The 24,145-nt window shown below is 39.0% G+C and overlaps 1 protein-coding gene across 1 annotated transcript in view; it reads left to right on the top strand.

The window, feature by feature from the left end:
* RSU1 (Ras suppressor protein 1) overlaps window positions 1–24,145 on the top strand; it is a 102,110-nt gene that overhangs the window by 4,729 nt on the left and 73,236 nt on the right. The window contains exons 3-7 of the mRNA XM_084211534.1: window positions 2,544–2,594; window positions 16,988–17,108; window positions 20,519–20,637; window positions 22,120–22,202; window positions 22,474–22,588. Coding sequence (XP_084067660.1) covers window positions 2,544–2,594; window positions 16,988–17,108; window positions 20,519–20,637; window positions 22,120–22,202; window positions 22,474–22,588 — 489 coding nt within the window. The remainder of the gene's footprint in view (window positions 1–2,543; window positions 2,595–16,987; window positions 17,109–20,518; window positions 20,638–22,119; window positions 22,203–22,473; window positions 22,589–24,145) is intronic.

Genomic DNA, 24,145 nt, shown 5'->3' with positions numbered 1-24,145 from the left:
GAGTATTGTCATCCAGTTATTTTATGTGAAACTAGCTTTCATTGCAGGGAAGCAGTATATGAAGAGATTTGATAATAGTGCCAAAACGGAAGAACCTAAGTATTCTTCCCTTGACTCACTCTTTTTTAGTAGTAGTGGAACTAGGACCATAATGAGAATTTGTGATTACTGTGCAAGTAAATTGCTGTTACAGGGTAGTGTCCAGAAGCTCCTGCCGTGGCATCATAGAGAGGTTAGAGTAATTTCCAGTGGGAATCTCAGTGCCCTTCCATTCTCAGGAGACTGGTACATGGGTTGAGTCATCAGGCCTTTGTATGTTGTGCTTTCCTGGACTGTGTGCATCCAAATCAAAACTGCCCCCCAGCCCTCCTTTAGCCTCCTGGATGTTACTTGGGGATGTTAATCAGTTAAAATAGATGTCTTCCTGGCCAGACTTGATAGTTTAGTTGTCCTACAGAATGACCTTAGGTATAGGATGAAGTAAATCTCAGTTAGCTGTTCCCACAACACAGTCCTTTTCACAGGCATAGCTATGTGGCAGTGGAAGGAAAACATGTTATTTCCAGGGGCTGGTTGTTTGACTCAGGTCTGTTTAATGAAAGTGAGCAAATTTCTCTCTGTGTAACAGAGTGAGCAAGTACTGCTCTCTTATCTTTGTTCTCTTTCTTAAAATGCTTCTATACTTGCCTCTGAACTGATAGTAGCTTTGGACCTTTCAAGACTGAAGAATCTCTTTGTCTTGATATGTCTAAAATGCTGCTAGAAGTAGTCCAGAGTACAGACACCTGAACCATTGCTCTTTTCAAAATAGTATTGGAGTGTAGCCTTTCTTGTTCCTTTGGGTATTGTCAATCTACCATTGCTGGTCAAAGATGCCATGGGACTTTTTGTCATTCATCAGGATTGACTGAGATAGTGGAGTTTCAGAAAAAGTGTCTAGGCTTCAGTCAGATTTGGACAGTAAAATACAGATTCAAATGTCTTCTGCCTAGGGATTTTGGCCTTGAAATTTTCAACATGGACTTTGTTCTGTTCTGTATAGATGTGAGAGAAGAAATCTTTCTGAAAATAGTATCGGTTGAAGAACACTGTGATGGGACAAAAAAGGAGAGGGAGTAGTGAGAATAATGTTTCTAACCTTGTGTTGCTGAAGGCCAGTGGTGCACGTGGCCTGATGGTGTAGTCAGAAGGCTTTCCTTTAAATATGCACTTGTTGTGGCACTTAAATTCATCAAGAGTTCAGTGTTCAGACCAAAATCTGCAGCCCCAAACCTTCATTGCTCTTTGGTAAGGATCCATGCTTCCTTTGCACAGACCTGATGACATTGTTTAATTTCTCTGCTTTAAAAGCAAAGTGAAATGAAAGCAACTTTGTACAGTATTAAAAACAATTTTCTCCCCCCCTTTTTTAAAAAACAGCCTTTTTTTTTTGTTGATGATGCTGTTGAGTCTAGGTAAAGCCTCAGAGCTCCAGAATTACTTATTTCTGAAGTAAAATGCAGAAAAAAAAAGGTCTTTTTCCAGGGATTGATGATGTCAGATTTTATCTGGCTATGTTCTAGGTTCAGTTGCCTTGGAACAGAAGACATCAGACTACAGGACTTTTCATCTCAGTGGTGGAGTTGCTCTTCTGGTGGTTGTGTTCTTATTAGTCAGGCTTGAATATCAAGGGCCCATGAAATGTTGACTTTTACTGATTGTCCCAGTTATTAAAATAGTTATACCAAGAGAAACAAATGTATAAAGCTTACTTAGGATTTCAGTTCACAAGCTTGTGATTACCTCCAGAATCTTCTCTCATTTTGCTGTGTAAATTGCAATCCTATGTTTATTTATATAGATAAGTACTCAGTCGTGTTAAACAGTTGCTTATGGTTCAGGTACCTATGTGCCCTTTGTTTTAAAGACAGAGCTCTTTGTGGAGGCTGCTGCTCTTTTCTGCCCTTTAGTGATGATTTTCCTACAATACTCTTACAGACTTTCCATAGGCTTCTTTCCCTCTCCTTTGTTCTGCATATTAAGGTGGTGCAGGCAGTACTTTGAGTGCTCAAATTTTGGGAGAAATTCAGGGTGGATGCACTGTTTATTCTTTTCTCCTTCCTGCCTTTCCTTCCTTCACAACCTGCAGTTGCACGGTGATGCTTTTTTTTTTTTTTCAAACACTGAGCTATCTTGATCTGATGGTGCCTTTGACTGACTGCTTTCACTCTGCTAACAGAGTGAATTTTAGGCATTGCAGGCATTGTATTTGCCTTCGTTAAGTCATGAGCTTTTTCAAGGATTAGCTGAAACAGGTTGCTGTATCAGTGAGTAAAACTCTCCCTGTTGTGTCTGATGCAGTAACAAATGTGAAGTAAAAGTGCAAAGGAGTAGGTGGACTCATCCTTTAGTCTTGAGCTTCTCTTGTTTATTTCTGACAATGCACATGAATCAAGTTACTGGAGTGGAAAGAATAACCTTCCTGTTTTATTTTTCAGCTGAAATAGCTACAAGCTCTCAGGTACCATGTCCATAAACTAACTTCTTTTTCTCTTCATTTGCAGTTACACTGTCTCACATCACACAGCTGGTTCTGAGTCACAACAAGCTTACAAGTAAGTATGTTCCTGGTTTTGGACTTAGTGGCAGGCAGTTGAGTAACACTGAAAATCTGACACTGCTAGTTTGATACAGAGTGCAATGACACTATTAAGAGTGATGCTTCTTGGCTAGTACTTCATTAGAAGTAAAGAGATTGAGGTGTGACTTAGCAGCCATTTTCAACTTGCCTTTCCAACTTCAGTACAGACCTGCAATGTACAGAAAGATCTGTGGTTCTCAGTCTTGTCACCAGTTCAGACAGAAATCCATGTCCTACCATGGCTCTGAAGTCCTTATGTTAAGATGAGTACTTTTGAAATTTTTAACTGTCTCAGAAACAACACAGTTTTCATTTCAGTGAATGGATAATGAATTTGACTGAAGCAAAGCAAATTACACCTCCAGTGCATTACATATATGAGCAAGGCCAACTGAATGTAAGCATCAGGCATGGAAAAAAAAGTAGCCTCTTCCTGTCCAAAAATTGTCTCTTGGTTGTACTGCTCACAGCATCTTCAGGTTGTGGATCCTGCTTCCCAGAGCAAAGAAGTTCCTAAGTGAGGTGTTGGTGAATAGCATGTCAAGAACAAAATGAATATGAGACTTGGGAGAGAGAGACACCAGACTGACTTTTGCAAGACAAAAGTTTTTGTGGGTTTGGGTTTTTTTGTTTGTTTGTTTTTGTGGTTTATCTACCAGCGTCTTGTGCAAACATTCCTGCTTCTCGGTTGTTGAAATTCAAGCAGTGAATTTTGTCTCACCCCTGTTTCTGTGCATCTTCCAAAAAGAAGTGTTGGTCTTGTTCATGTTCTTCTTTTCATCTGCTCTCTGCTTGTGCCACTAAACCACTCCTCTTTTTGTAACAACTGGAGAGATGGAATGGAGAGGGGAATGGAACTAATAAAAGTGTGTGGGTGTTGACAAGTGGTGTATTAGGGTGTTTGTGCTTTAGGGTGTATCCGAGAAAATCTTTACAAAGTGAGACGGGTCTTAAGAAACACAAACAAATTAGTAAAACTCAGCCTGTTGAGCTCTACACTACTTCAAACAAATTAGTAAAACTCAGCCTGTTGAGCTCTACACTACTTGCTGCATGAGCTCTAAGGTAGCATGTGTTTTTTAAAACATGTGAATTAATGCAAAAGTGTCACTGCAGTCTCTGAGCATTTGCAGAGGATTAAGCATGAAGAGAATATAAGTATCCCTAGATTTTAGTGCATAAGCACTTCTCTGGATGCAGTTTGTTGGGTACTAATATGTAGCTTAAAGGGTTTGTAGTAAACAGATAAAATTATGGGCACTTAGTGACTGGCTGTGAGATCTATGAATTAGGTGTTCAGGACCCTTCTTTTGGTAGTGTTGTGCCCTCTATACTGCCATCTTGCTATTTGTTTTTATCCCATTGTAGTTTTCAAAGAAATCTCAATTCAAAATGAAACAAATGTGACCACCAGTTTCCACCCATCTGGCATATAAACGATGACTGATGGGTAAGGTAGTGGGCCAGTAAAGGGAGGAAAAATCCAAAGTGCATCACTGTTAAACATGCAGCTCTGTCCATGGTTTAGAAGGCCATGAAATTACAATTAGCTTGAAGCTGGGAGAATGGTCTTTTGAGAAAGATTATGATGAATTTTCTTTGGGCATATTGCTGTCTGGCATCTGTTATCAGCCACTGGTGGAGCTGGGCTGTGGGGCCACCCAGCTAGTGACTTTTGTGTGTTCCCTCAGGTACTGCAGGGAGATGGTTGTCCCTGAACTTGAGCTTCTGAAAGCTAGGTAGTTAATTGTACTCAGCCACTGCAGCTTTCTCTGCAGCCTTTGGAGGGTTGCAGGCACCTCGAGATAGCAGTTCATTCTGCACACCTCTAATTCTTGTGATCAGACAGCTCACCCAAGGCTGGGTACCTTAGGGCTGACAGGCAAGGCTTTTCTGGTGCTGGTTATTTACTCTGGTATCTCTGTCTGAATGGCTGCTTACCTGGCACAAGGATGAAATGAAATGGAAATGCTGCTATTTGTAAACTTCACCATACTTTGTCTGAGATTTGTAAAATTCCTAGAACTTTTGAAATCTGACACTGTCAGATTGCCAGTGAATCAGCTCTTCCACCTGGTGCCTTACAAATTTTAACACAACTAAAGGATGATCTCAGCTGAGCACACAACTGGCTGGGCAGGTAGCAGGTGTCTGCCTTGCTCTGAGGAAGTGGAGATAGGCTGAAGCTCTTGCATGGAGATTTGAATCATGGTAAACTTGGCTGTCTCACATGTGAGCCTGGGGAAGGCATGTGCTTCAGCATGAGCTCCACGCTGAAAAGCTGAGTAGCCACCCTATGTCCTGGCTCAGTCTTAGCTGCAGACCTGATTAGGGGAGGAAAGATGCAGTAGTAAGAAATGTCCAAGGAGGATGTGTCCAGGTTGCCTTTAACTATTCAAGAAAAATACAGAGTGTACCATTTGCTTAAAGCAGTTTTAGTTTTCAAAATACCAGTTGAAAGATTGCCATGACTGTAAGTTTGTGTTACATTACATTAAATCTTGCCCTTCAATTAACTGCTTCCTCCTAAAGTAGCCGTCAGATCAGCAGGCTGCAAGTACATGCCAAGGGATTCTGCCAGCCTTTCTAATTGCTCTGTTTGGGTTTCTTTCATGGCAAGGTAAGGCCACTGCTTGTCCTGAGAAGTAACTCATCAAGTCTGAAACTTACTCTTCTTTCACAAATGGATGTAGACACTTAAATAGACAGCGCACATTTTTAAAAGGCTAAATTTCAAGTTCATATTCTCATATTTGACACTGTTGACCTAATCTTTTAAGCTGTGTAATTAATTGTCTTAGCAGATTGTTCTTAAAATGACTAGGAAGCTGATGGCAGTGACACTTGACATGCTACACTAAGGTCATATTAGCATCTTCTTCTAGTTTTCTGCCATTTAAATGAGTGTTCTGCTAGCTTTTTTTTTTTGGTGTTTAGAGTAAATATGTCTATCTGAAAGAATAAATAAATGCAAAATGTGGATATGCATATTTTTATGTAAATGTACTTTGCCAGAAAACTATTAAAACTTAAGTTTCATCAGCGAGTATGAGGACTGTTAATTAAATCCATCGTACTGCTCAGAATACTTCTGTGGCATGGATTTTAGTAGTATTTCTAGTGTGCCATTGGTACTTCATTTAGATGTCTAAATCATTCATTATCAGAAGTACTCAAGTCCACATTGATTTTTCAGGAGGATATTAGGCTGAATTTTTTTTTTTCCAGTTATCTGGTGCTGTGCTAATGGAGGAGTCTTGAACTGGCTTTTTCTGCTCTAGGTGACTTCTGAAACAGTTGAGTCTGTCCTTTGCTGCTTGGTGAGAATTTCTTGTGCTTCAAAATGGGAAGCAAAACTCTCAGGGAAGCTAAATAGCTGTGATTCTGCAGTCTTGTTGAACCTGCTGCATAAGTGCCAAAGCTCTGTAGGGTCTCTGACAAAGCAGTAGAAAGCAGAAGGAGAAAGTGAATATTTGTGCTTTTTCTTAGTCTAATGCAGACATAAGGGCCAGTGTCTCTATAGGTTATACTGGGAGTTTTTTGTTCCATCATTTAGTAATTTTAAAGCCTTCTATCCTGTGTACAGCTGAGAAGCAAAATTCAAGATAGTCTTAGCCTGTATAGGTTGTCTGATCCTAACTGAGCTGTCTTTTGAAACCACTGGCTACCACCAGAGTAAATGCAGTAGAAGTTCTAGCAAATGTTTTTTAAATTGGTGGAAATGAGTGGCTGAACCATAGGTATCTGCCCTTCAGTGTGGTGGATTAATTCAGGTAGATGTGACCAAGTTGTTTTTATTCATGTCACTTGATGCTAGCTGAGGGACATACAGATTCACCTCCTGCTCAATAGGATCATTTATGAATTGTGGTAGGGAATTAGGGTAGCTGTGCTAGAGGGGCAGAGAGGGAGTTTGAACCGCAGGACATACTGTTGTAGAAACCACATTTGATCAGTTTGATCAGCCACAAATATTGTTTCTGCATCATCTGTGGAACAGTAGTAATTTTTGTGGGTATTTATGCTTCTGTTTGGGTATTTCTAGGGCTGCTTCACTCAAGTTCAGGTGGAACGTCACGAAAGTCTACAGCAGTCTTGGCCAGTTGCTCATCTGGTGCCTCTGTGCAGGAGGAAAGAGACCTTTAGGTATTGCTGTAGATTTGCCTGTTCTGCAGGGGCAGCTGTCATGATTCCTGTGACACTGCTGCTCTGTGGTTCATGCTGGGATAGCAGTGCCAGTCATGTGTCAAGGAATTTGTCATAAAAGTTCTTGAAATCAAACTCAGAGCTATTTTGTTCAGAGCCCTTCAGCTAGAGTTCATGTTTTAATCATGGTTCTGGGGAACAGGCTGGAATTGCAGAATACTGAGATTCTGGGGGCCCAGGTCAGGGAGAGGAAGGGATATCCCCAGGCTTGTCTGTTTTTAATCTACGTCTTGCCCCATATTGTTTCAAGCACATCAAGGTGGAGCTCTGGGAGACAGTGTAAAATAGATCATCGGGGTCAGGATAAAGATTTTTTCAGAGCTGATGGTAGGGTTTGTCTATCGCATGGCTTGAGGGCTCATGGGATTTTGGGGTTTTATTTATTTACTTTATTTATTTACTTTGTAAATTATTTGTGCTGGTTCAACAAATTGCTGCCTTTGACTGGAATAAAGTACCTTTACAGGCTGAAATCAGCAGTTAGGTTAGGTTTCACATTTTGGTCCCCTTGTCCCCCACTAGATTTGTAAGTGAGCAAGAATTGGAGTAAAACAAGCAACAGAAAAAACTCACTTTCATAAAGAATACTAATAGAGCATAAAAATGTGGCTTACGCCTTGTCTGCTTTTTCCTAGCAGAGCAGCTTTTGTGTACTATTTTGCCATAAAGTATGAAGGGATACTGAACCTTCTGGAATTTAGATAGGTCAGCTAACTCAAGGTATTCTCCAGCCACTTAGAACATGTACAGAATTTCACATCCTAATATAGGATGGGAAATCCTTACTTGGTATGTTGATGAAGTTTTGACAGTTAAAATCCATTATTATGTTGTGAATAGGAAGTGTGTTTGAAGGGGTTTCAGATGCTCAGTTTATCTGTTATCCCAGCCAGAAGGGCACAGAGGGGAAGATGTGACTGGAAAGCAGGCTGGAATATTAAAGGTTACTTCAGCATTGGCAGCAGGTGTCATCAGTATGTGTGCAACTCTTTTGCTGCCAACCTGTTTTATTTTCATTTATTTTGGGATGTGCAGTAAGTCTTTGACTTGTAACTACCATGACAGTTATTTGCGTTAGCTGCCAGTGGTGGTTAATTAACGTTGCAATCATTTGAAGAAATCAGTGCAGAGATTGTATCTCCTGTGCAGTTGTCCGCTGTAGCGGGAGTGTTCCCGCTGCCGGTGGGCACCGGTGCTCCGTGCTTTGTCCAGTAGAGGTCACTGTTTGAGTACATTTTGCATTTTTTTCCCCGGGAAGCCGCTTGTGTTCCTGGTAGCTGGCAGCTATTCATCCCGCCTGCTAGCTGATGGTCCACAGCAACTTCGTTTTGCTGTTCTCCTCGGTCTCCTTAACCTCAGGTGGTCCTGTGCTCACTGGCTTCACATATTCTTGTGCTGTCTGTAAATGATCTCAGAATTTTCCTGCTATTCATAGCTCACTCCTGATGGTTTCAATATCCTTTTGTTCTCGTGCTCTGATTCCTTATCCAGTACTATCAAATGATTAAATAATGAGAGATCGGGAGCAACTATTTTTTACTCAGACCTCTTCTGTGTGTTACCTGATGTCATGTTCTCTGTCCTCCTCTACCATTCCTCTGATCTGCTGTCCTGTACTGTTCTGTGATCTTTCCACTGCTTCTCCCTTGATTCTCGTGTAATCCTTTACTCATCTTTGGTCCCTTCCTTTTTGTGGGGTGATCCATTAGTTTTTTGTTGCTGGTTCCCATTTCCAGACCTGAATTTTGTTTGAGTTCACTTTGTGCTCGTGTCAGAATGGCTGTGTCTCATTGATCATTGTTCTTTTGACAGCCATGTGGTCACCCTTTATCATCACTGTACATTTTGCCTTCTTTCAGCAGAGCAGTTCAAAACTTTTTTTTCCCTGCTCACACGACTTACTGCCTCTTTGCTCTGCCATCTTCTGAATTGTTTTTCTCTCTGTGTGTGACCAGCACAAAAGCTTGTCTTTCTGTTGCTGTTAACCCTCTTTACTGTGTCCTTGATCTTTTTCTTTTAGCATGCTGCTAAAAATCTCTCAGTTTAATTTTTATATTAGGATGTCTCTTTTCTGAGTCACCTTTCTGGCTGTAGTCTATACCTGGATGTATTGGAGGTAGTCCAGAGACAGCAGCACTACATCTGACTGTCCTGAATGCCTTCCCAGTCTCGCTGCTTTGTCTTCTCCAGTCTGCTGAAATGTGTGATGGTGTCTCCCACTGGTATTGTCTGACACTTTGCATCTTGCTTGGTATCAGGTTATTTATATAACAAATTTGCTGACTTCTGGAAGGACCCAGACGACCGTGTACTCTTTACTCTTTGTTGCTTCTTGTATTCTCCTCTACTATGCTTCTGCCTCTGCTTTCTTCTGGTAAGTCATTCCATGCTGACACAGTGCACCAATGGGGCAGGTAATGTCTGCAAGGTGAGAGCAGGGCTGTGTCCAAAGCACAGGACTCGTGCCTGACGGTGTCTATCAGCTGTGTGTGGGAGAGATGCTTTAAGCTAACTCAAAGCCTTTCGTTTTTTTGGTCTGTTTTGATTTGGCCTTCCTTCCTGTTTCTGCAGGGATCTCTAATGGGAAATATCTTACTGAATGCAGTACACAGGAGGATGGGAAAAGGAGGAAGAAGGAGATCCCTATACATATGCCTTACTAAATTTGTGACATCTGGGTTCTGCTCAAATGTGTTGATTAAATACCTTGTTAGCTTTTTCTTTTCTTCCTAAAAAACCCCCAAACCTTTGGTTCTGAGAAAATACAGATGGTAGAGCATTTTAATTTTAAATGTATATAATATCAACTTTGCTTCTTAGAAACTTCGGGGAAATGAAACAGAATAATGTGTGAAAGAGTTTTGTGCTGAAATGGTATAAGGATACATGCAGAAAGTGCCCAATTTATGCACAAATTAAATCGTCAAAGTTTGTGCTGTGTGGCACCGAAGTCAGTTTTGCATGGTAAGTAAAGCAACACTAGACACAAATCACTTGTCTTGAACATGATTCTTCAGATACTTTTGTTGTTCTCTTACTAAAAGACACCTGCAAACACCTTAAACTTTTTTTTTAATTCTCAATGTTTTCTGACATGTTACTACAAATTACTTGTGTCTTCATTTAAGCCCAGTGGCTTAAAATAGGTCTAATTTTTTTGTGGAAGCCCCATATCATTCTCCATGTTTATATACAGGTTGTAATTGGAATTTACTGTAAATCCTCTTGCCACATAAAGACTATTTTGCAGTTGACCTTTTCAAAGGAAGTGAACATTGCAAAAGTGAACTCACCTCGTTAAAGACATTAATTTTGTATTGCAGAATTTACTGTCTAACAAGCCAAGTAGAATTTTTTGGCTTCTAATATGGAAGAATTGAGACAAGAAGGTAGATTTGGTGTAGATTAAGGGGAAACTGGATTTAGTTTTTTGTACTTGGTTTTGTACTCTTATTTTTTATGTATTCTTTGTATTCTTTTTGTTCTTTTAGTAGTCAGGTGCATTGAAGTGGATAACAACACAGCATTTCCCTTCAGACTGCTCACTCTCTGGCCTTTTAATATTTTCTATTATTGTGGCATAACCTTTAGGGTGAAATAGTTCCCTGATCTTGATGTGATGATGGCCAGTGTGGTAACTGGTTGCCACCAGTAATATCTCCTGTAGCTGGAAATGAACTGTACAGTCAGTTGAAGCCTGGGGTAAGCTAACGGAGAGGCACAGAGAGGACTCTGTGCCATACAGACCTAAGGAGGTGGCTTTAAGTGCTGGATATGGGCATCTCAAACTAGGAGGGAGCTTAACTCATTCCCAGTTCAGAGAACTGGAGCAAGAAACACATGTGCTGACTCTGTTTTTGAGCAGTGAGCTTTTTTGCTGCAGCCTCTTCTGTGAGTGTGTTTAGAGGACAGGCTGGTGTCCCCACTGTGTCAGCACAGCAATCTGCAGTGCTGAATAGGGGAACGACTCAGTTGATCTAAGCTGCAGTGAGAAATAGTCCTATGTGTGTTTCTAAAAACATTTCAGTGGTGTAAAAAGTTTAAACTCCAAATACTGGCTAACAAGGCAAACTGAATTAATGAAAAGTTTTTTAGACACACTGAAAGCAGAATTTGGTAAATAAGTACTGCTAGGCACACAGGTAGATGGACACTACCTGAAGTGATCTTCACCTTTGAGGGTAATCTGTAGTAATTGCTCAAGGCCTTGTGTGCAGGACGTCTTTGGTTAGTCCCTTTTGTAAATTGCAGAAAACATGTTGAATAGAATGAAGTAAAGAGAATATTGAAGAAGGGAAAGGTGAACTTACTGAATGAACTTCGGACAGGTTGATTTGTCTAAAGCTAGCAACTGCACAGTAGTGTGAAACTCTGAAGAGATCGTGCTTAAACAGTTCTAACACCTGAAGGAGATTCACTGGCATTTAGTGATACTGTTTGCATTTGATGGAAGCCTAATATTAAATCTCAATACTATCAACTAAAGTTCTTTTGTCCTGCAGAAGTTATTTCTCTTAACCATCTGCTCTTGAAATATCAACACACAGAGATAATCTGACCTGTAATAAGGGTACATAGTCTGTGTTCTTCTGCTTTTTTGCATGGTGTACCTCATGGGCTTTTTTTTCTTCTCCTGACTTAAATATAAGACAGCAAGTGTCTTGGCTGAATTGTGCACTTGTCACAAAGCAATTATTGAAGATGAAGATGCTGTGGTTGACCACAGTAATTTGAAAAGCTTGGCTAATACGTTCTTCTCTTTAAAATTCTTTGCAGAAATGAAGTGCGTGTTTATATCCACATTTTTATGTATATCCTTATTCACACCATTCCCTAATGTGTTAAAATGCTAAAAAGCATCAGATTTTTGTGAGCTATTTTGGTGTGGTTTCAGTTCTTAGCAGTTAGGTGATGTATTTTCAACATAGTAATCCCTTCCTAACGTCAGTCCCTGGCTTCTAGTATTTCTCTCCAAACTCTGACATCTTAAGCTATCATCTCAGAGAAGAACAAATTTGTCCTTTCTCTTCACTAGATGTCACTTGATTCCCAGTGTCATCTCAGTCTTTCTTGTGCTCACTGCTCTTCTCCTTCAACTCTGGCTTCTAAATGAATACTGTTTATTGACAAATTGAGCTATAGTATAATTTAAACATGTTCATAAGAACTGTTTAATATCTGAAGTTCTTCTGTGGATAATTGAAATAAAAAATCCCTGCTGGTTTCTGGAAAGAGCTGAAGATTAAGGAGACAAGTTTGTTTTTAATGTTTTCAGTGTGAGGAAGATTAATATCCATCTTTGGAAGAGTGAAGGGAGGGCAAAAGGGGAAACTTGAACTACATAGTGTGTAAATTAAGTACTGTATGCTTCAGTTGGGATCAGGATTCTCTCCAGTTAGCTGCCAAATATGATATCAGCATGCCTATGAATATTTAAAATGAAAACTGTTGTGTTCTCCCTCTGCTAATTCCTCTTTCATTTTGGTGAAGCTGATTGCTTCTCTTTCTGTATAACAGAACCCTTGTCAAATTAATCTAAACATGACTCTAGCTCTGTGAGTACAGTTATATTGGATGCACAAAATGCATTATATATTTAGTATTCTAAATTCTTCCTCCCCCATGAAATGTGAGTAACATTTCATGTCTTTATGACCTTTACACTAAGGGATCCTTACTCATGAAAGCATCCTGTTGATGCTAACTGGATTAGCAGGTCCACAGAACTGGGTTTATTATATTGTAGAGCCCTCAGCTTTTACTTCAGTATTAAAAAGTGGGTTCATGCTCTTGGCAAGAAATCTCTGCTTGGGATCCACAATGGACTGATTGGACTCTGAAAGGTCTGTATTGAGTTCTCTTAACCCTGTATGACTCTTGCCAGCTTTCCAGGGGAACAGTTTAATGAGAAACTGGCTTAGTTGCATAAATCTCTCTTCTGTCAGGTACTGCTATTTTAATAGCTCTTTTGGATAAATATTCCCTTAGAACCTGTAAAGGTTTGGAATACTACTGAACATCATGTTCCTAGGTACTACAAAATTACTTCATTAAGTAAAGAAACATTCTGAAAAAGCTAGGGATTCTGCAGCTAATCACATTTCAAGGATGTGACTGCCAAAGGAATTAATCTTACTTAAAAAACTTAACATTGTTATTTCTCGTGATGTCTGCTTCAAAAAACATTGATTTCAGTTGGAGGTTTTGCCTCCAAAACTTTAGCCTTTGGGTGATATTTATTGAGGAGATTGCAAGCCTATTCATGCACAATTTTATGCATAATCAGGTATTACAGATAGCATTTTCCAGGCAGCACTGGGACAATGTTTATTTTGAATATTCAGTGTTAAGGGTTAAATGAACTGAAATGTTTAATGCAGTTTACATACTGTGTGTTCTTCTCATGGAGGCTTACATTTTTACTAAATCATTTCACTTATTCAGTTGGGTAGTTTATTGACTCCTCTAGTTTTTTTCATGTGAAGCTCCTTATCTAAAATGTTCTTCATTTTCATTTTGAACTGTAAAGGAAATTTTGATACAGATCTTTTTTACTGAGACTGTCTTCAGAAATGTTTAATTTAGTGTCCTTACTAAACAAACCAAAAAAAAGCAGATTTCATCTAGGTTTCATCTTTTAGGTAAAAGGAAGTGGAGACTTAAGTTCGCAAACACTTGAGTTTGTTTACTTTCAAAGTTGTGAGGATTGCTGTTGTTTCCCAGGGCTTCACAGATGTTTAAGAGAAATAATCTCGGTGACCATTTTCAGAAATAATGACTTTTTGAAGTCTGTGCATTTTCAGGCTGTGTGAGCGGCCCTGCCACCACAGGAGTAATTGTATTGAGACCTGTGTGAATGGTGAAAGAGTTACTGAGTGGAACTAGAGGGAAAGTAATGGACTTAGTTTTCTTCTTTTCTTTTCTGTGCTCTTCATCTGTAGTCAGATATTGGGTACAGAAAAGGAGCTGGATTTGCATGTCAGTTCTAGGTAGTGGTGTGAGAACCTCTTGACTTCCTGCTTTATGGGAAAGGGTTGCATCTGAGACATGTGATTCCAGGCTGCTGTCACTGATCTGGATGTCTTTAGTGAGTTTCTCTGCAGGATGCAGATGTCCTGGATGAAAGGTCCTTCTAACCCAGCACCTACTCTCTCCAATTGAGGGCAGCATCAGACCTCGAATAAAGATCATGTCTGTGTTGGCTTCTGGTTCTCAATGCTGAAAGAGAGTTAAGGCTCAGATCCAGGATACTCTAAGTGTGGAGTGACATAGTCATTGAAGAGTAGCATTTAATCCTTCTTACATGTATTTTGTAAATAATTTTGTTAACTTTTAAACAGCTGCTGTTTGTATAGGAATAAAATATAATAATTTGCCTCAAGTAAACTTAATGAGAGCTTGATTGTTTTAGTGCCTAAAGAATTGCCACCAACTTCAGGACAAAAAGAGCATAAATACTTTGAAGTATAACAAGTTGTCAATCCTTATTTCCAGAAACATGACCAAAGTCTTCTGAATCCTTGTGGGCAGCCTATAGACCCTGTCTTTCACTGTCAACCAACCCTTGAAATCAAGGTGAAGTCTACAGCTGTCATAGTGAATCACTGTATGCAGTTTCCAGTATTGAACAAGGGGAAGCTGTTCCTGGTCTTGTGAAGCGAGACTTCATATGAATGGGGCTTCATGATGTGACTGAAGCTTCGCAGGAGAACGCAAAGGCACTGGGCTGCCAAATTTTCCTAGTGTTTGCTGAGGGGGAGTTGTTAATGACACTGGGCAGCAGATGGTCTCAGGAGAGTTGTTAAGACACTGCGGATCGTACTGTAAACACGTGGGTGAAGAGAACCAGGATGCTGACAGTTCACTCTCACAGCTCATCGTGAGAAGGAGACTCGCGTGGAATTCTGCACTGCCAGAACATGAATGTCTCGGGATTTGGCAGTCAGCAGGCTGCCAAATCTATCGGGGAAGAGTTTTGCAACATAGTAGTGGAATGGTAGTCGGGTCATGTGAAGTTCAAAACAGAGAGCATGATATGCCTAGTCAGCCTTGCTTCACCACCAGTGGTCTTTAGACCCGAAGCTACTGATCCTGTGCAGGTTAGCTACAAGATCAGTACAGGAGTTAAATTCAGTCTTCTGATTTTTGTTGAATACAAGAGAGCATTTATTTATATTAAAAATTAATTTGAATTGTTGAACCAGAAAATAAACTGGAATTAAATTACAGGAAAAAGTCCTCCCTTCCCTACCACAAGCCTGGCATTGACCTACTCTTCTGTTCTTCCTTCTCACAAAATACCTCCAGGCATTCCATCCAAACCAAAAAGTACAGTTGTGTATTGGGGCTTTTCATTTTGATTTAACAGGGTAAGACACAAAAGCATTTCATTTAAATCCTTTGCTAAATATTTAGCATTTTTCTCATCTCAGCCTGCTTACCAATGCAGTTTTTAGTATATCTTGAAGAAAACAATGATATAAAGTATCCTAAGTGTCATTCACAACATGAAATACAGTATGTGGGCATTAAACAGATATATCATGAGACAGTGTTATATCTAAATTGTCTTTCTATTATTAAAGCTTTGATTAAACTAAAACCTGTATTTTCTAGTACTTCTGATTCTTAGTCTTCATAAATGTGATATCTGAGAAGATCAGAAACATGATTTGCCTGTCTGTTGCATCTCATCAAAGTCAAATTATGAAGTCTAATATCTGAAAGGAAAATATTTTAATACTGGTAATTACTTTTCTGGTGAAATATTGAGGCTGGAAACAGCTGAATGGTGCCAATTAAAATCCTCAGTTAACTTCTGTTAGGGAATAATTTAGAATAACAGTAGTAGTGAAATACCCTTTAGTTTGTGAACACACATAATTCTCACTATCATTGAATGACAGATAAGTAAGGACAAGTAGGAAAATACCTCTAAGGGAGGTCTTCTAAATGCTCAGATTTGCCTTAATGACTTTTATATAAAGTCTGCTAAAAACCTCCTGCAATGAATATGGCTCTCAACAGTAATATTTATGTAGTGTAATTAGAGTCTTTGTTAGGGATCCCATTATTGTTCACATTGTAATTAGACTTATAATCTAGTAAATGTGACATACTGCAATGTTCCGCTTTGTAAACATTATTGACTCCATTTTAAGACTGAGATTGCCTCATACCAACAAATAAAAAAAAAAATCATGGCCTCATAAAACCTTCTAATTATTTAGATGAGCAGTTTGTGGATTCCTGATGCAAAGTTTAGACTGAACCGAGGTGAATATTGAGCACAGGTGCAAGCTTCAGTGCAGGTGACTTGCCAACCTCCTTTACACCTCAGCTGGGCTGCTTAAATCTCACTCAGTGTAAGGGGAGAAGAGATGCAAATCTGAATAGCTTTTTTTTTAACCTCATTAGCACAGTCGTTGATATCGTGTTTCTGCCTTTTAGTTCATGTTTCTAGGTAGTAACAACCAGCTATTGATCTTTTGGTAATCCAGTGTAGCCATGTATGTGTATTGATCAGTCAGTTTATCACTCATGGGAGGTAACTGAAAATGGGCTTGGCTAAACAGTTCTTTTAGGGCTAACTTTTTTTTTTTTTTTAATTTTGTCATCTCTTAAATGACCAAGAATTTGGAAACTAAATTGTTTAAGCAGTAAGCAAATTGGGCCATAGCTAAAAATGAGTGATTATTTTATGTTTGTTGTTAAGGACCTTTAGTACAACTGCTGTGTTGGTGTAGCTACTTGTATCATTAATGTTTTCTCCACTCGGATAATGTCATGATCCAAGTCTCTCAGGGTCTGCTCTTTTGAGACCTCTGTGTGCTACATGAATTGAGAGGACAGCCTGCTTCTCTTAGTCTGTAAGAGCACTTGTCTCCTCTCTCTCTCTCTCTGCAGTGGTCTTTGTTAGTCAAAATATCTTATGGTTCTGGTAGTAATTTTTGAAGAGTACAAAATGAGTGCTCTCAGCAATGAGAACAGGTTCCAGATAGGAGGCTTTTTGGATATAAACTTTGCTTTTATTGGAATAATGGGATGCTTTCTGTGCTGCAGCCACTGTACAAACAGTGCAAACACCAGGTGCTGGTGAAGCATCTGTAGTCTGGGTAGTTTGCCCTAATTGCAGTCTCTCACTGTGAAAACTTTCCACAGCTGTGCCAGCAAACATCGCAGACCTGAGAAATATAGAAGTGCTCAACTTTTTCAACAACCAGATTGAGGAGCTGCCTACACAGATAAGCAGCCTTCAGAAGCTCAAACACCTGAACCTTGGGTGCGTATCTTAATGCAAAACTTTGCTGTAATAGAGGTGCTATCAAATGTCATCCCAAATGAACCTGTACCTTCTTATTTTTGGATAGTAAAGTTTGTTATTGAAAGTGGGTTTGAGGCTAACCTGGGAATTACAGCTTCAGAGTGTTCAGTTAATGTCCTGGATAAATAGAAATGTAAATGATCAAGCACTTATTCTGGTATACTGATAATCATTTAAGGCAACTCATATTCATCAAATACTCTAGTTAAACTGAACAATTACTGAATTTACTTCTGTAGCAACTGCCTCTTAATTCTGTGGTTACTGCATAACAATCAAGCTCTATTTCCTGTTCTGATTTAAAAAAAATCCATGTTAATTTAGGGCTTCAGTTCCAAATGTTTGATCTGTGTTTATAGACATTTCAGTTTGTATTAAACCTGTAAAAGAAGCAGCACATATTAGGTGTGATGTGCATTTAGATCAAAGAGCTGGTATTGACTGAATTTGTGCCAGAGGTGTTTATATTAAGTGTTCAGATTCTATATTATGGTAAAGCTGGTGATACTTTATAATAACTACAGTTGCAGAGGGCTTTCTTGAATTATTAAGAAAACAAATGTGAAGCATAAGACCTTCTTAAAATCAAATGGGCATATTAAAGTGTAACTATGGAGGAAAGCAGTGGTAGGCCTCAGCTTTAGCATTATAGTCTTCTCATAGAAAGAATGTTTGATTTTTATAAATTCAACTTCTGAACACCTTAAACTGACCATTTTTTACTCTTCCAAATACCAGGTGATTTTGGCTAAGCTCTGTCTATTCTGCTTTAGATACTTCAATGAAGTGCTGATAATTGAATTGCATCTTGAACTGTTGGAATGCCAATAGACATTTTAATGATAGTCTGTCTTCCCTGGTCTTTTTTTTTGGTCACAGAAGATCTCTAGCTGTCCTTAATATCTGTTTCAACCTCTGAATTGCTTTTCAGAGCAAATATTAATTAAGAATCCTGATTCTTTGTATTTTTGGGGGTTAGAGCCATATTTTTGGAATGGCATACGGAAGTGTTGCAGTATATGAAGGAAGAAACTGTGCACTTCCTATGGATTCAAGCACCAACCATTGTTAATGTAGTCAAATGCTAGTCTGCATTAATGAAAAAAATGTCATGCAAAAGACCACTTGGTGTTTGGAACAACAGACATTCAGGTCTGTAACCACATTTGCCATCTTCATGTATCATGTGGCCTAAAATCTTAAACACTCTTTCATCTTAATCCCCTCCTTACACATGGTCTTCCAGGCACAGGATTTACCACCCAGTCTTAGCTTTGTGAAATGGGTTCTGCTTTGGACATCCTCAGAGTCAGTGACAAGGAAACTTTTTTGCTCTGGTAGGTTTTTCAGGAGACAGCCTAGAAATCCTCTTGTCATCTGCAGTGTGCGTGTTACAGGGCTTCAGAAGAGCCCCTTAGGGGAGAGGGGCTTGAATAAGAGCAGAGATTATTTTTGGGAGGGCTTTGGCATGGAAGGGTCAAGTGGTGTGGAAAGAGAATAGGTGTACTGCTGCACAGAAAGCTTCAAATGTAACATTTGGAAGGTAGGTGAGGCACAAGCTCAGTGTTTGAACTTCTTCAGGGATGAATAGTGCTGGGCAGCAACTTTGAGCTGGTTCTCTGTCCCTGCCAAAGAATAGATACCATTCTGCCTCTTGTCAGTAGGGAGAGCATTCTTTCCCTTTCTCCTCCTTCCTTGCAAAAGGCAAGACCGTTAGGGCAGCTTGGTAAAAATCCCTTTTCAGGAGTGGAAAACAAGCTGCTTTCTTTAGTCCTGTTTTATATAAAGACCAGTTTTTAAAACAGTGACAGTTCTGCAGTAGCAATAGTGGAGAATGCTCTTCTGTGTTTTAATTGCTAATACTACAGCAGCAATATGACTTGTATGCCCATAATGGGACTTACTGGGAATGAGGAGGAAAAAGGATTTTGTCTAGATTTAGCTACAGAGAGCTGATCTCTACAGGTTCTCGTTTTGTTGGGGCTGGCTTATGCAAAAGGGGGAAGGAAAGGTGAGGTTATTTCCTGAGTTTGTGAAAAAATTAGGTATGTTCTTCTGCTGACCTTGCTCACATGCTTATGAGGTCTTTCTTATTTTTGGTTGTGCAACTCTGTCAGTACTTTGAATAGAGTTTTTGTAGTTTCAAGTGTCAGATATTCATACATTCACGTAACATCTCCTCTTGACTTCAGCTGACTGTTGCTTATCATTTCTGCATCAAAAGAGAATCAAAATCAGAGTATGTTTAGGGACAGCGTCTGAAAGGTCATGTTTGTTTCCAGTCTTCACATAAAAAAAAATCCTGTTCTTGACTGTAGCTACCTGTACAGGCTCTTTCTGAAGATGCCTCTCTTCTCTGTTCTGCTTTCAAACCTGGGTGACAACTGAAGCCAGATCCATACACACCAGGTATATATTTGCTGTACATGCAATAGGGACAGTATGAATAAGAAGCTGGTAGATAGCTTTTTCCTGTTCATGTGATAAACAGCCATACATGAACAGCTCATACACATTAGATTCTGTGAAGATATCTCCAGCCATGTGCCCGCCTTCATTGTTGCTGCATCTCTAGAGAGTATCTGGATCATCCTGTTCAAGCTCTTGGACTCAGAGAAAAGATACCTTTCTCTACCTTGTCTGGTCCAGGTTATCAGAGAAATTTCTTCCTTCTGTTACATGTCTTCATGTTGTTCTGTCTGTTACCAGTGGGAACTGCTGTCCTAAGCCCTCTGAAGACTGGCTGATTGAGCTGTATTTAGATTAAGCTTCATTAGTCACAGGACTGACATTTTATTTACTTCATGCAAGAGTTCTGTAGTGACACTGATTTGCTGTTCTTAGGAAGAGGTTTGAGCAGCAGTTATAAACGAACATAAATACTGTGGAGTTGAGGTGTTCCCCTTTGTATTTGGCATCACGGTGAAGAACTACATGGCAGAATGAAAAATGGTCAACATGATGTGCAAAAGGGTAATTTTTAGTTTAGGTAGAAGTCATCCAGCAAGGACCAGCTTTCTCCATGGAATGCTGTTAAAGCTGAGCATGGCGTTGTGACACCTCTCCCTTGTGCTTCATGTTTTGGGTGTGGCTGCTGATTGGCATAACACACAGGATCCCTTGAGAGTGCATAAGTTTTGAGTATATTTATGGGAATGAGAGGTTATAAAAAGGTCTGCATTGCAAAAGACTTGCTCAGTATCTTGGAGCATGAAAGCCTTTTCAAAACAAGAGGAAATCTTGGCATATATTAAATTTTTTAAGGAAAAAAAAAGGAAAAAAACCACACAAAACCCTTGTGACCCATATTATTCCTGTTAGGTGAAGTGAATACTGATGTCATATTCTTTTTTTCCCTTTACTTACAGCATGAACAGGTTAAACACCTTGCCAAGGGGATTTGGCTCTCTACCAGCGCTAGAAGTTCTTGACTTGACTTACAACAATTTAAATGAAAATTCGCTACCAGGAAACTTCTTCTATCTGAGTAAGAAACTTTTCTAAAAACTCTACAAATCTTCAGGATATGGTGCGTTGCTCTTTGCAGTTGAAATTTATTTGATGCAGACCAAAATACAAATACAAATTTTTTCCTAATATTTGTTTTTCTTTTAATATATCTTGAATATTTCTGCATAGCATGGCAATATTTATCACTGATATACTGTCATCTGACACCTTTGGACACGAGTAGACTTGCTTAGTAATGGTATATTAGTTTTCTTCTGAGTAATATTTCCTCGGGTCCCATACTCAATTAAAATGTCGTGGAGGGTTGCAAGCCTCAGGGGAAAGTAAACCATTTTGCAATGCAACTGTTGTTTGTTAACTCTGAAAAAGAATGCATTCTTTATAGTTCATTGCTAAAATAGTTTTAACAGCATGTGGGTGTTGAGGTGTCCAGTACGTTAAAACATATGCTAAGGTTACAAAGCTTGGCAGAGGAATGGTAGAGCTAAGCTGACCTTTGCATATGTTAAAAATACATACCCAGAGGGTTGACAGAAAGGTATTGTAATGCATATGTGCAAAAGGGCTGCATTATGGTTGCCTAAGCAACTTGAATTCTGGCACTTTCTGGATTTCAGCGATTCTGCTTTTCCGTGTACTATGCTGAAGTGGCTTCAGGATCAGTGCATTCAGCATCAAAGTGACAGGCAAGGGGAGAGCAGGAGTGCTGCTCTCTGAGGGATGTTGTGATTGTAACCTGGCACAGGGAAATCTTTAAGTCAGCATTATTAAAAATGGTCACATTTAGTGAAACGAGAAGAGGAGGAGTGAACTACGTAAGACAAATGGGATCTCCTCTGGTGGGAAGGAGAGGTTTTGCTGATCTGACCACCTTCTCTCCTGCTGCACCTGACAGTTCTTTGTGAGTCTCCATTTTAATTCCTTTTTCCAACTGTCATATATGCTTGTTCAGTAATAGCAAGCTGCATAGTTGTGCTGGGTCATCTTTTTTTGATTAATTTCATTGAGACTTGGCATGGAAATTACAAATTATACCATTGGCTTCTTCTGTATTTCATTTCAGATCTCTTTCCCAGTGTGGTTTCTATAGAGCTTAATATAGGTGTATATTTCTTGAAAAAAACTCAGAAATTTTTTAATGTCTGTTTAGGATGCAAATTGATGTAATAAATAAGAATCAGGGGTAATAAAGAGTAATGACTGTATTCTCATATCTGAGCATTCAGGCTATATGCCAGATTCTGCCAGAGTCTACTGTTGCAGAAATTGTTAATTGTGCTAGTCCTTTTGAATATAGATGTTTTCCTGAACTCACCAACAATATAATAAGCCAGTAAATCTAAGTTTGACCTGCTTGTTATTATTGTGAGCCCTGGGTATGTCAAAGGCTTTTCACCAAGTCAGGGTTATTAATCAAACCTGACTCCTTTTTATTGATTAGACCTCAAATGGTTGGGTTATATGCCACCCTGTTTATATATTGCTATTTAATTTGCAGCCACCCTTCGTGCACTCTATCTAAGTGACAACGATTTTGAAATGCTGCCGCCAGATATTGGGAAGCTCACAAAGTTGCAGATAGTAAGTAATTTATCTAAATTCTTGGAAAATCAATTCACTTTTGCAACACTTGTAGGAATGGAATCCAGTCAATTTGAGGAGTAGTAGGGTAGGTTTGCAGGAATAGACCACTACACCTGGAACTGTTTCTTGTTTACCAGAAGACACTTGTAAATAAATTGGAAGAATTGAGCATTCAGGAGAATGTTGGGGATAGAGGGAGTAGAGCTCTCTTTTGGGCTGCTTTATGGTAACTGAAAATTGTTCTGACTGAATTTATATTTGCTCTTAGCTGAGTCTTAGAGACAATGACCTGGTATCACTGCCTAAAGAAATTGGTGAGCTCACCCAGCTTAAGGAACTGCATATCCAGGGAAATCGTCTTACTGTGCTGCCCCCAGAACTGGGTAAGATTATGGATGATCATTTATTTATTTGACTAATAATGATGATGATGAACTGTGTTTCCTCTGAACTTATTATGCTCAAGTCATCATATATGCTAATATTTACTTTCCCCTGAGAAAAACTCACTTTTCCACTCCTCCACTGCACTCCTGGATGTGCAGGAGGAGCCAGAAGATGACATATGTTTTGTTTTATTATTTTATTACATGTTGCATTTTTCTTGTGTATTAGGACACCTGATTACCAATTTGTATATAGCACCTTACTTTATATAATGTATCGTAAATACTGGGTCAGCAAACCCATTCTTATCTTTCACTGGGTTTTGATAACACTGTTTAGATTAGCCAAAATTATTATTAAGCAAAAATGACAGTAGCATAAGTGGCTTCTTAGGGACTGTGCTTGTACAAAGTGGAAGTTTGATCAACTAGAGTGAAATATAGCTAAATGGGAGGGTATTTTTGTTTTTCAATTTGATAGCTTTTCTTAGGGAGCTGACAGCTCTTTAACTTAAAGCAGTGGAGCTGGTTGATGCAATTTGAATTTGTGATACTGTACATTTGAATACTATGAAGTAGGAGTTGTTCTTTGAAACTTAAGTATTGATTTTGCTGAATTTGCATTCTACATGAGGGGCATGGTTTGGTTCCCATTTTCCCCAACCCAGAAATTGGTTTCTAATCTTAAAATTTTAAAAAAATTTTTTCATTGGTAATAATGTAGTTGTGTCAATTAGCTGTTTTTGGAAGCTTTTGGGGAAGCTTTTTTGTTTCTGCTGGTACCTTCCACATAATACTTCCCAAAACGCAGAAGGATAGAGATGGAAATTAGCATGATAAAGTAAAATTACTTGTTTTCATAAGAACTTGCTTTGACCCATTGACCCTTTGCTTTAATGTGCTTTAATGTACTTTAATGTGACAGTATGCAATGAATGCTTTTTGTTTTATAGAGCAACATGCTTTTTTCTGTGAATTGGGGAAGGTATTTGTTTGACTCTTATTTGTTTGCCCAGTATAGGGTTTTTTGACTTTTCCCCATGCCACTAGTGGATGAAAGTTGCTCTCTTTTCTACAATTTCAGATGTTGATGTTTTGACACAGGTATACTTTCCTTAGGTTTTGGTCAAAGTTGTATTTATTTATCATTTCTTGCAACAGCAACTTTCAGAAGCATGTAGTGTCTGTAAATGTACTTTTCTGTGGCTTCTTAAATTATAGCTTTTGGGTTTTCTTCAGAACGTAGAAGATGAATAGTGCACTCAGTCTAACAACCTTCTTTGGCTAATTAAATATTCTAAACATGCTGCTGCCTTACAAGCATAGCAACAAATCCCCATTAAATGGTTTTACTATCAAAATCCATCCCAAATGGAAATGTTTGAAATAAAATCCTCAATATTTATTTCTGTATTAATGTGCAAAATTCAGGATGGCTAAGGGAAATTTTTTCCTCTAAGCAGTTATTTGCATTTTAGAACAATATCACAGTCTGGTAAAAAAGGGACTTGTAATTTTGCCCTAGGTGATAAAGGAGAGGTTCACTGACACAGC

The sequence above is a fragment of the Fringilla coelebs genome (genome assembly GCF_963513975.1).
Source record: "Fringilla coelebs genome assembly, chromosome: 1".
NCBI classification, from domain to species: domain Eukaryota; kingdom Metazoa; phylum Chordata; class Aves; order Passeriformes; family Fringillidae; genus Fringilla; species Fringilla coelebs.
Note: the sequence above shows the minus strand (reverse complement) of the source record. Positions and strands in the feature narration are given on the sequence as shown.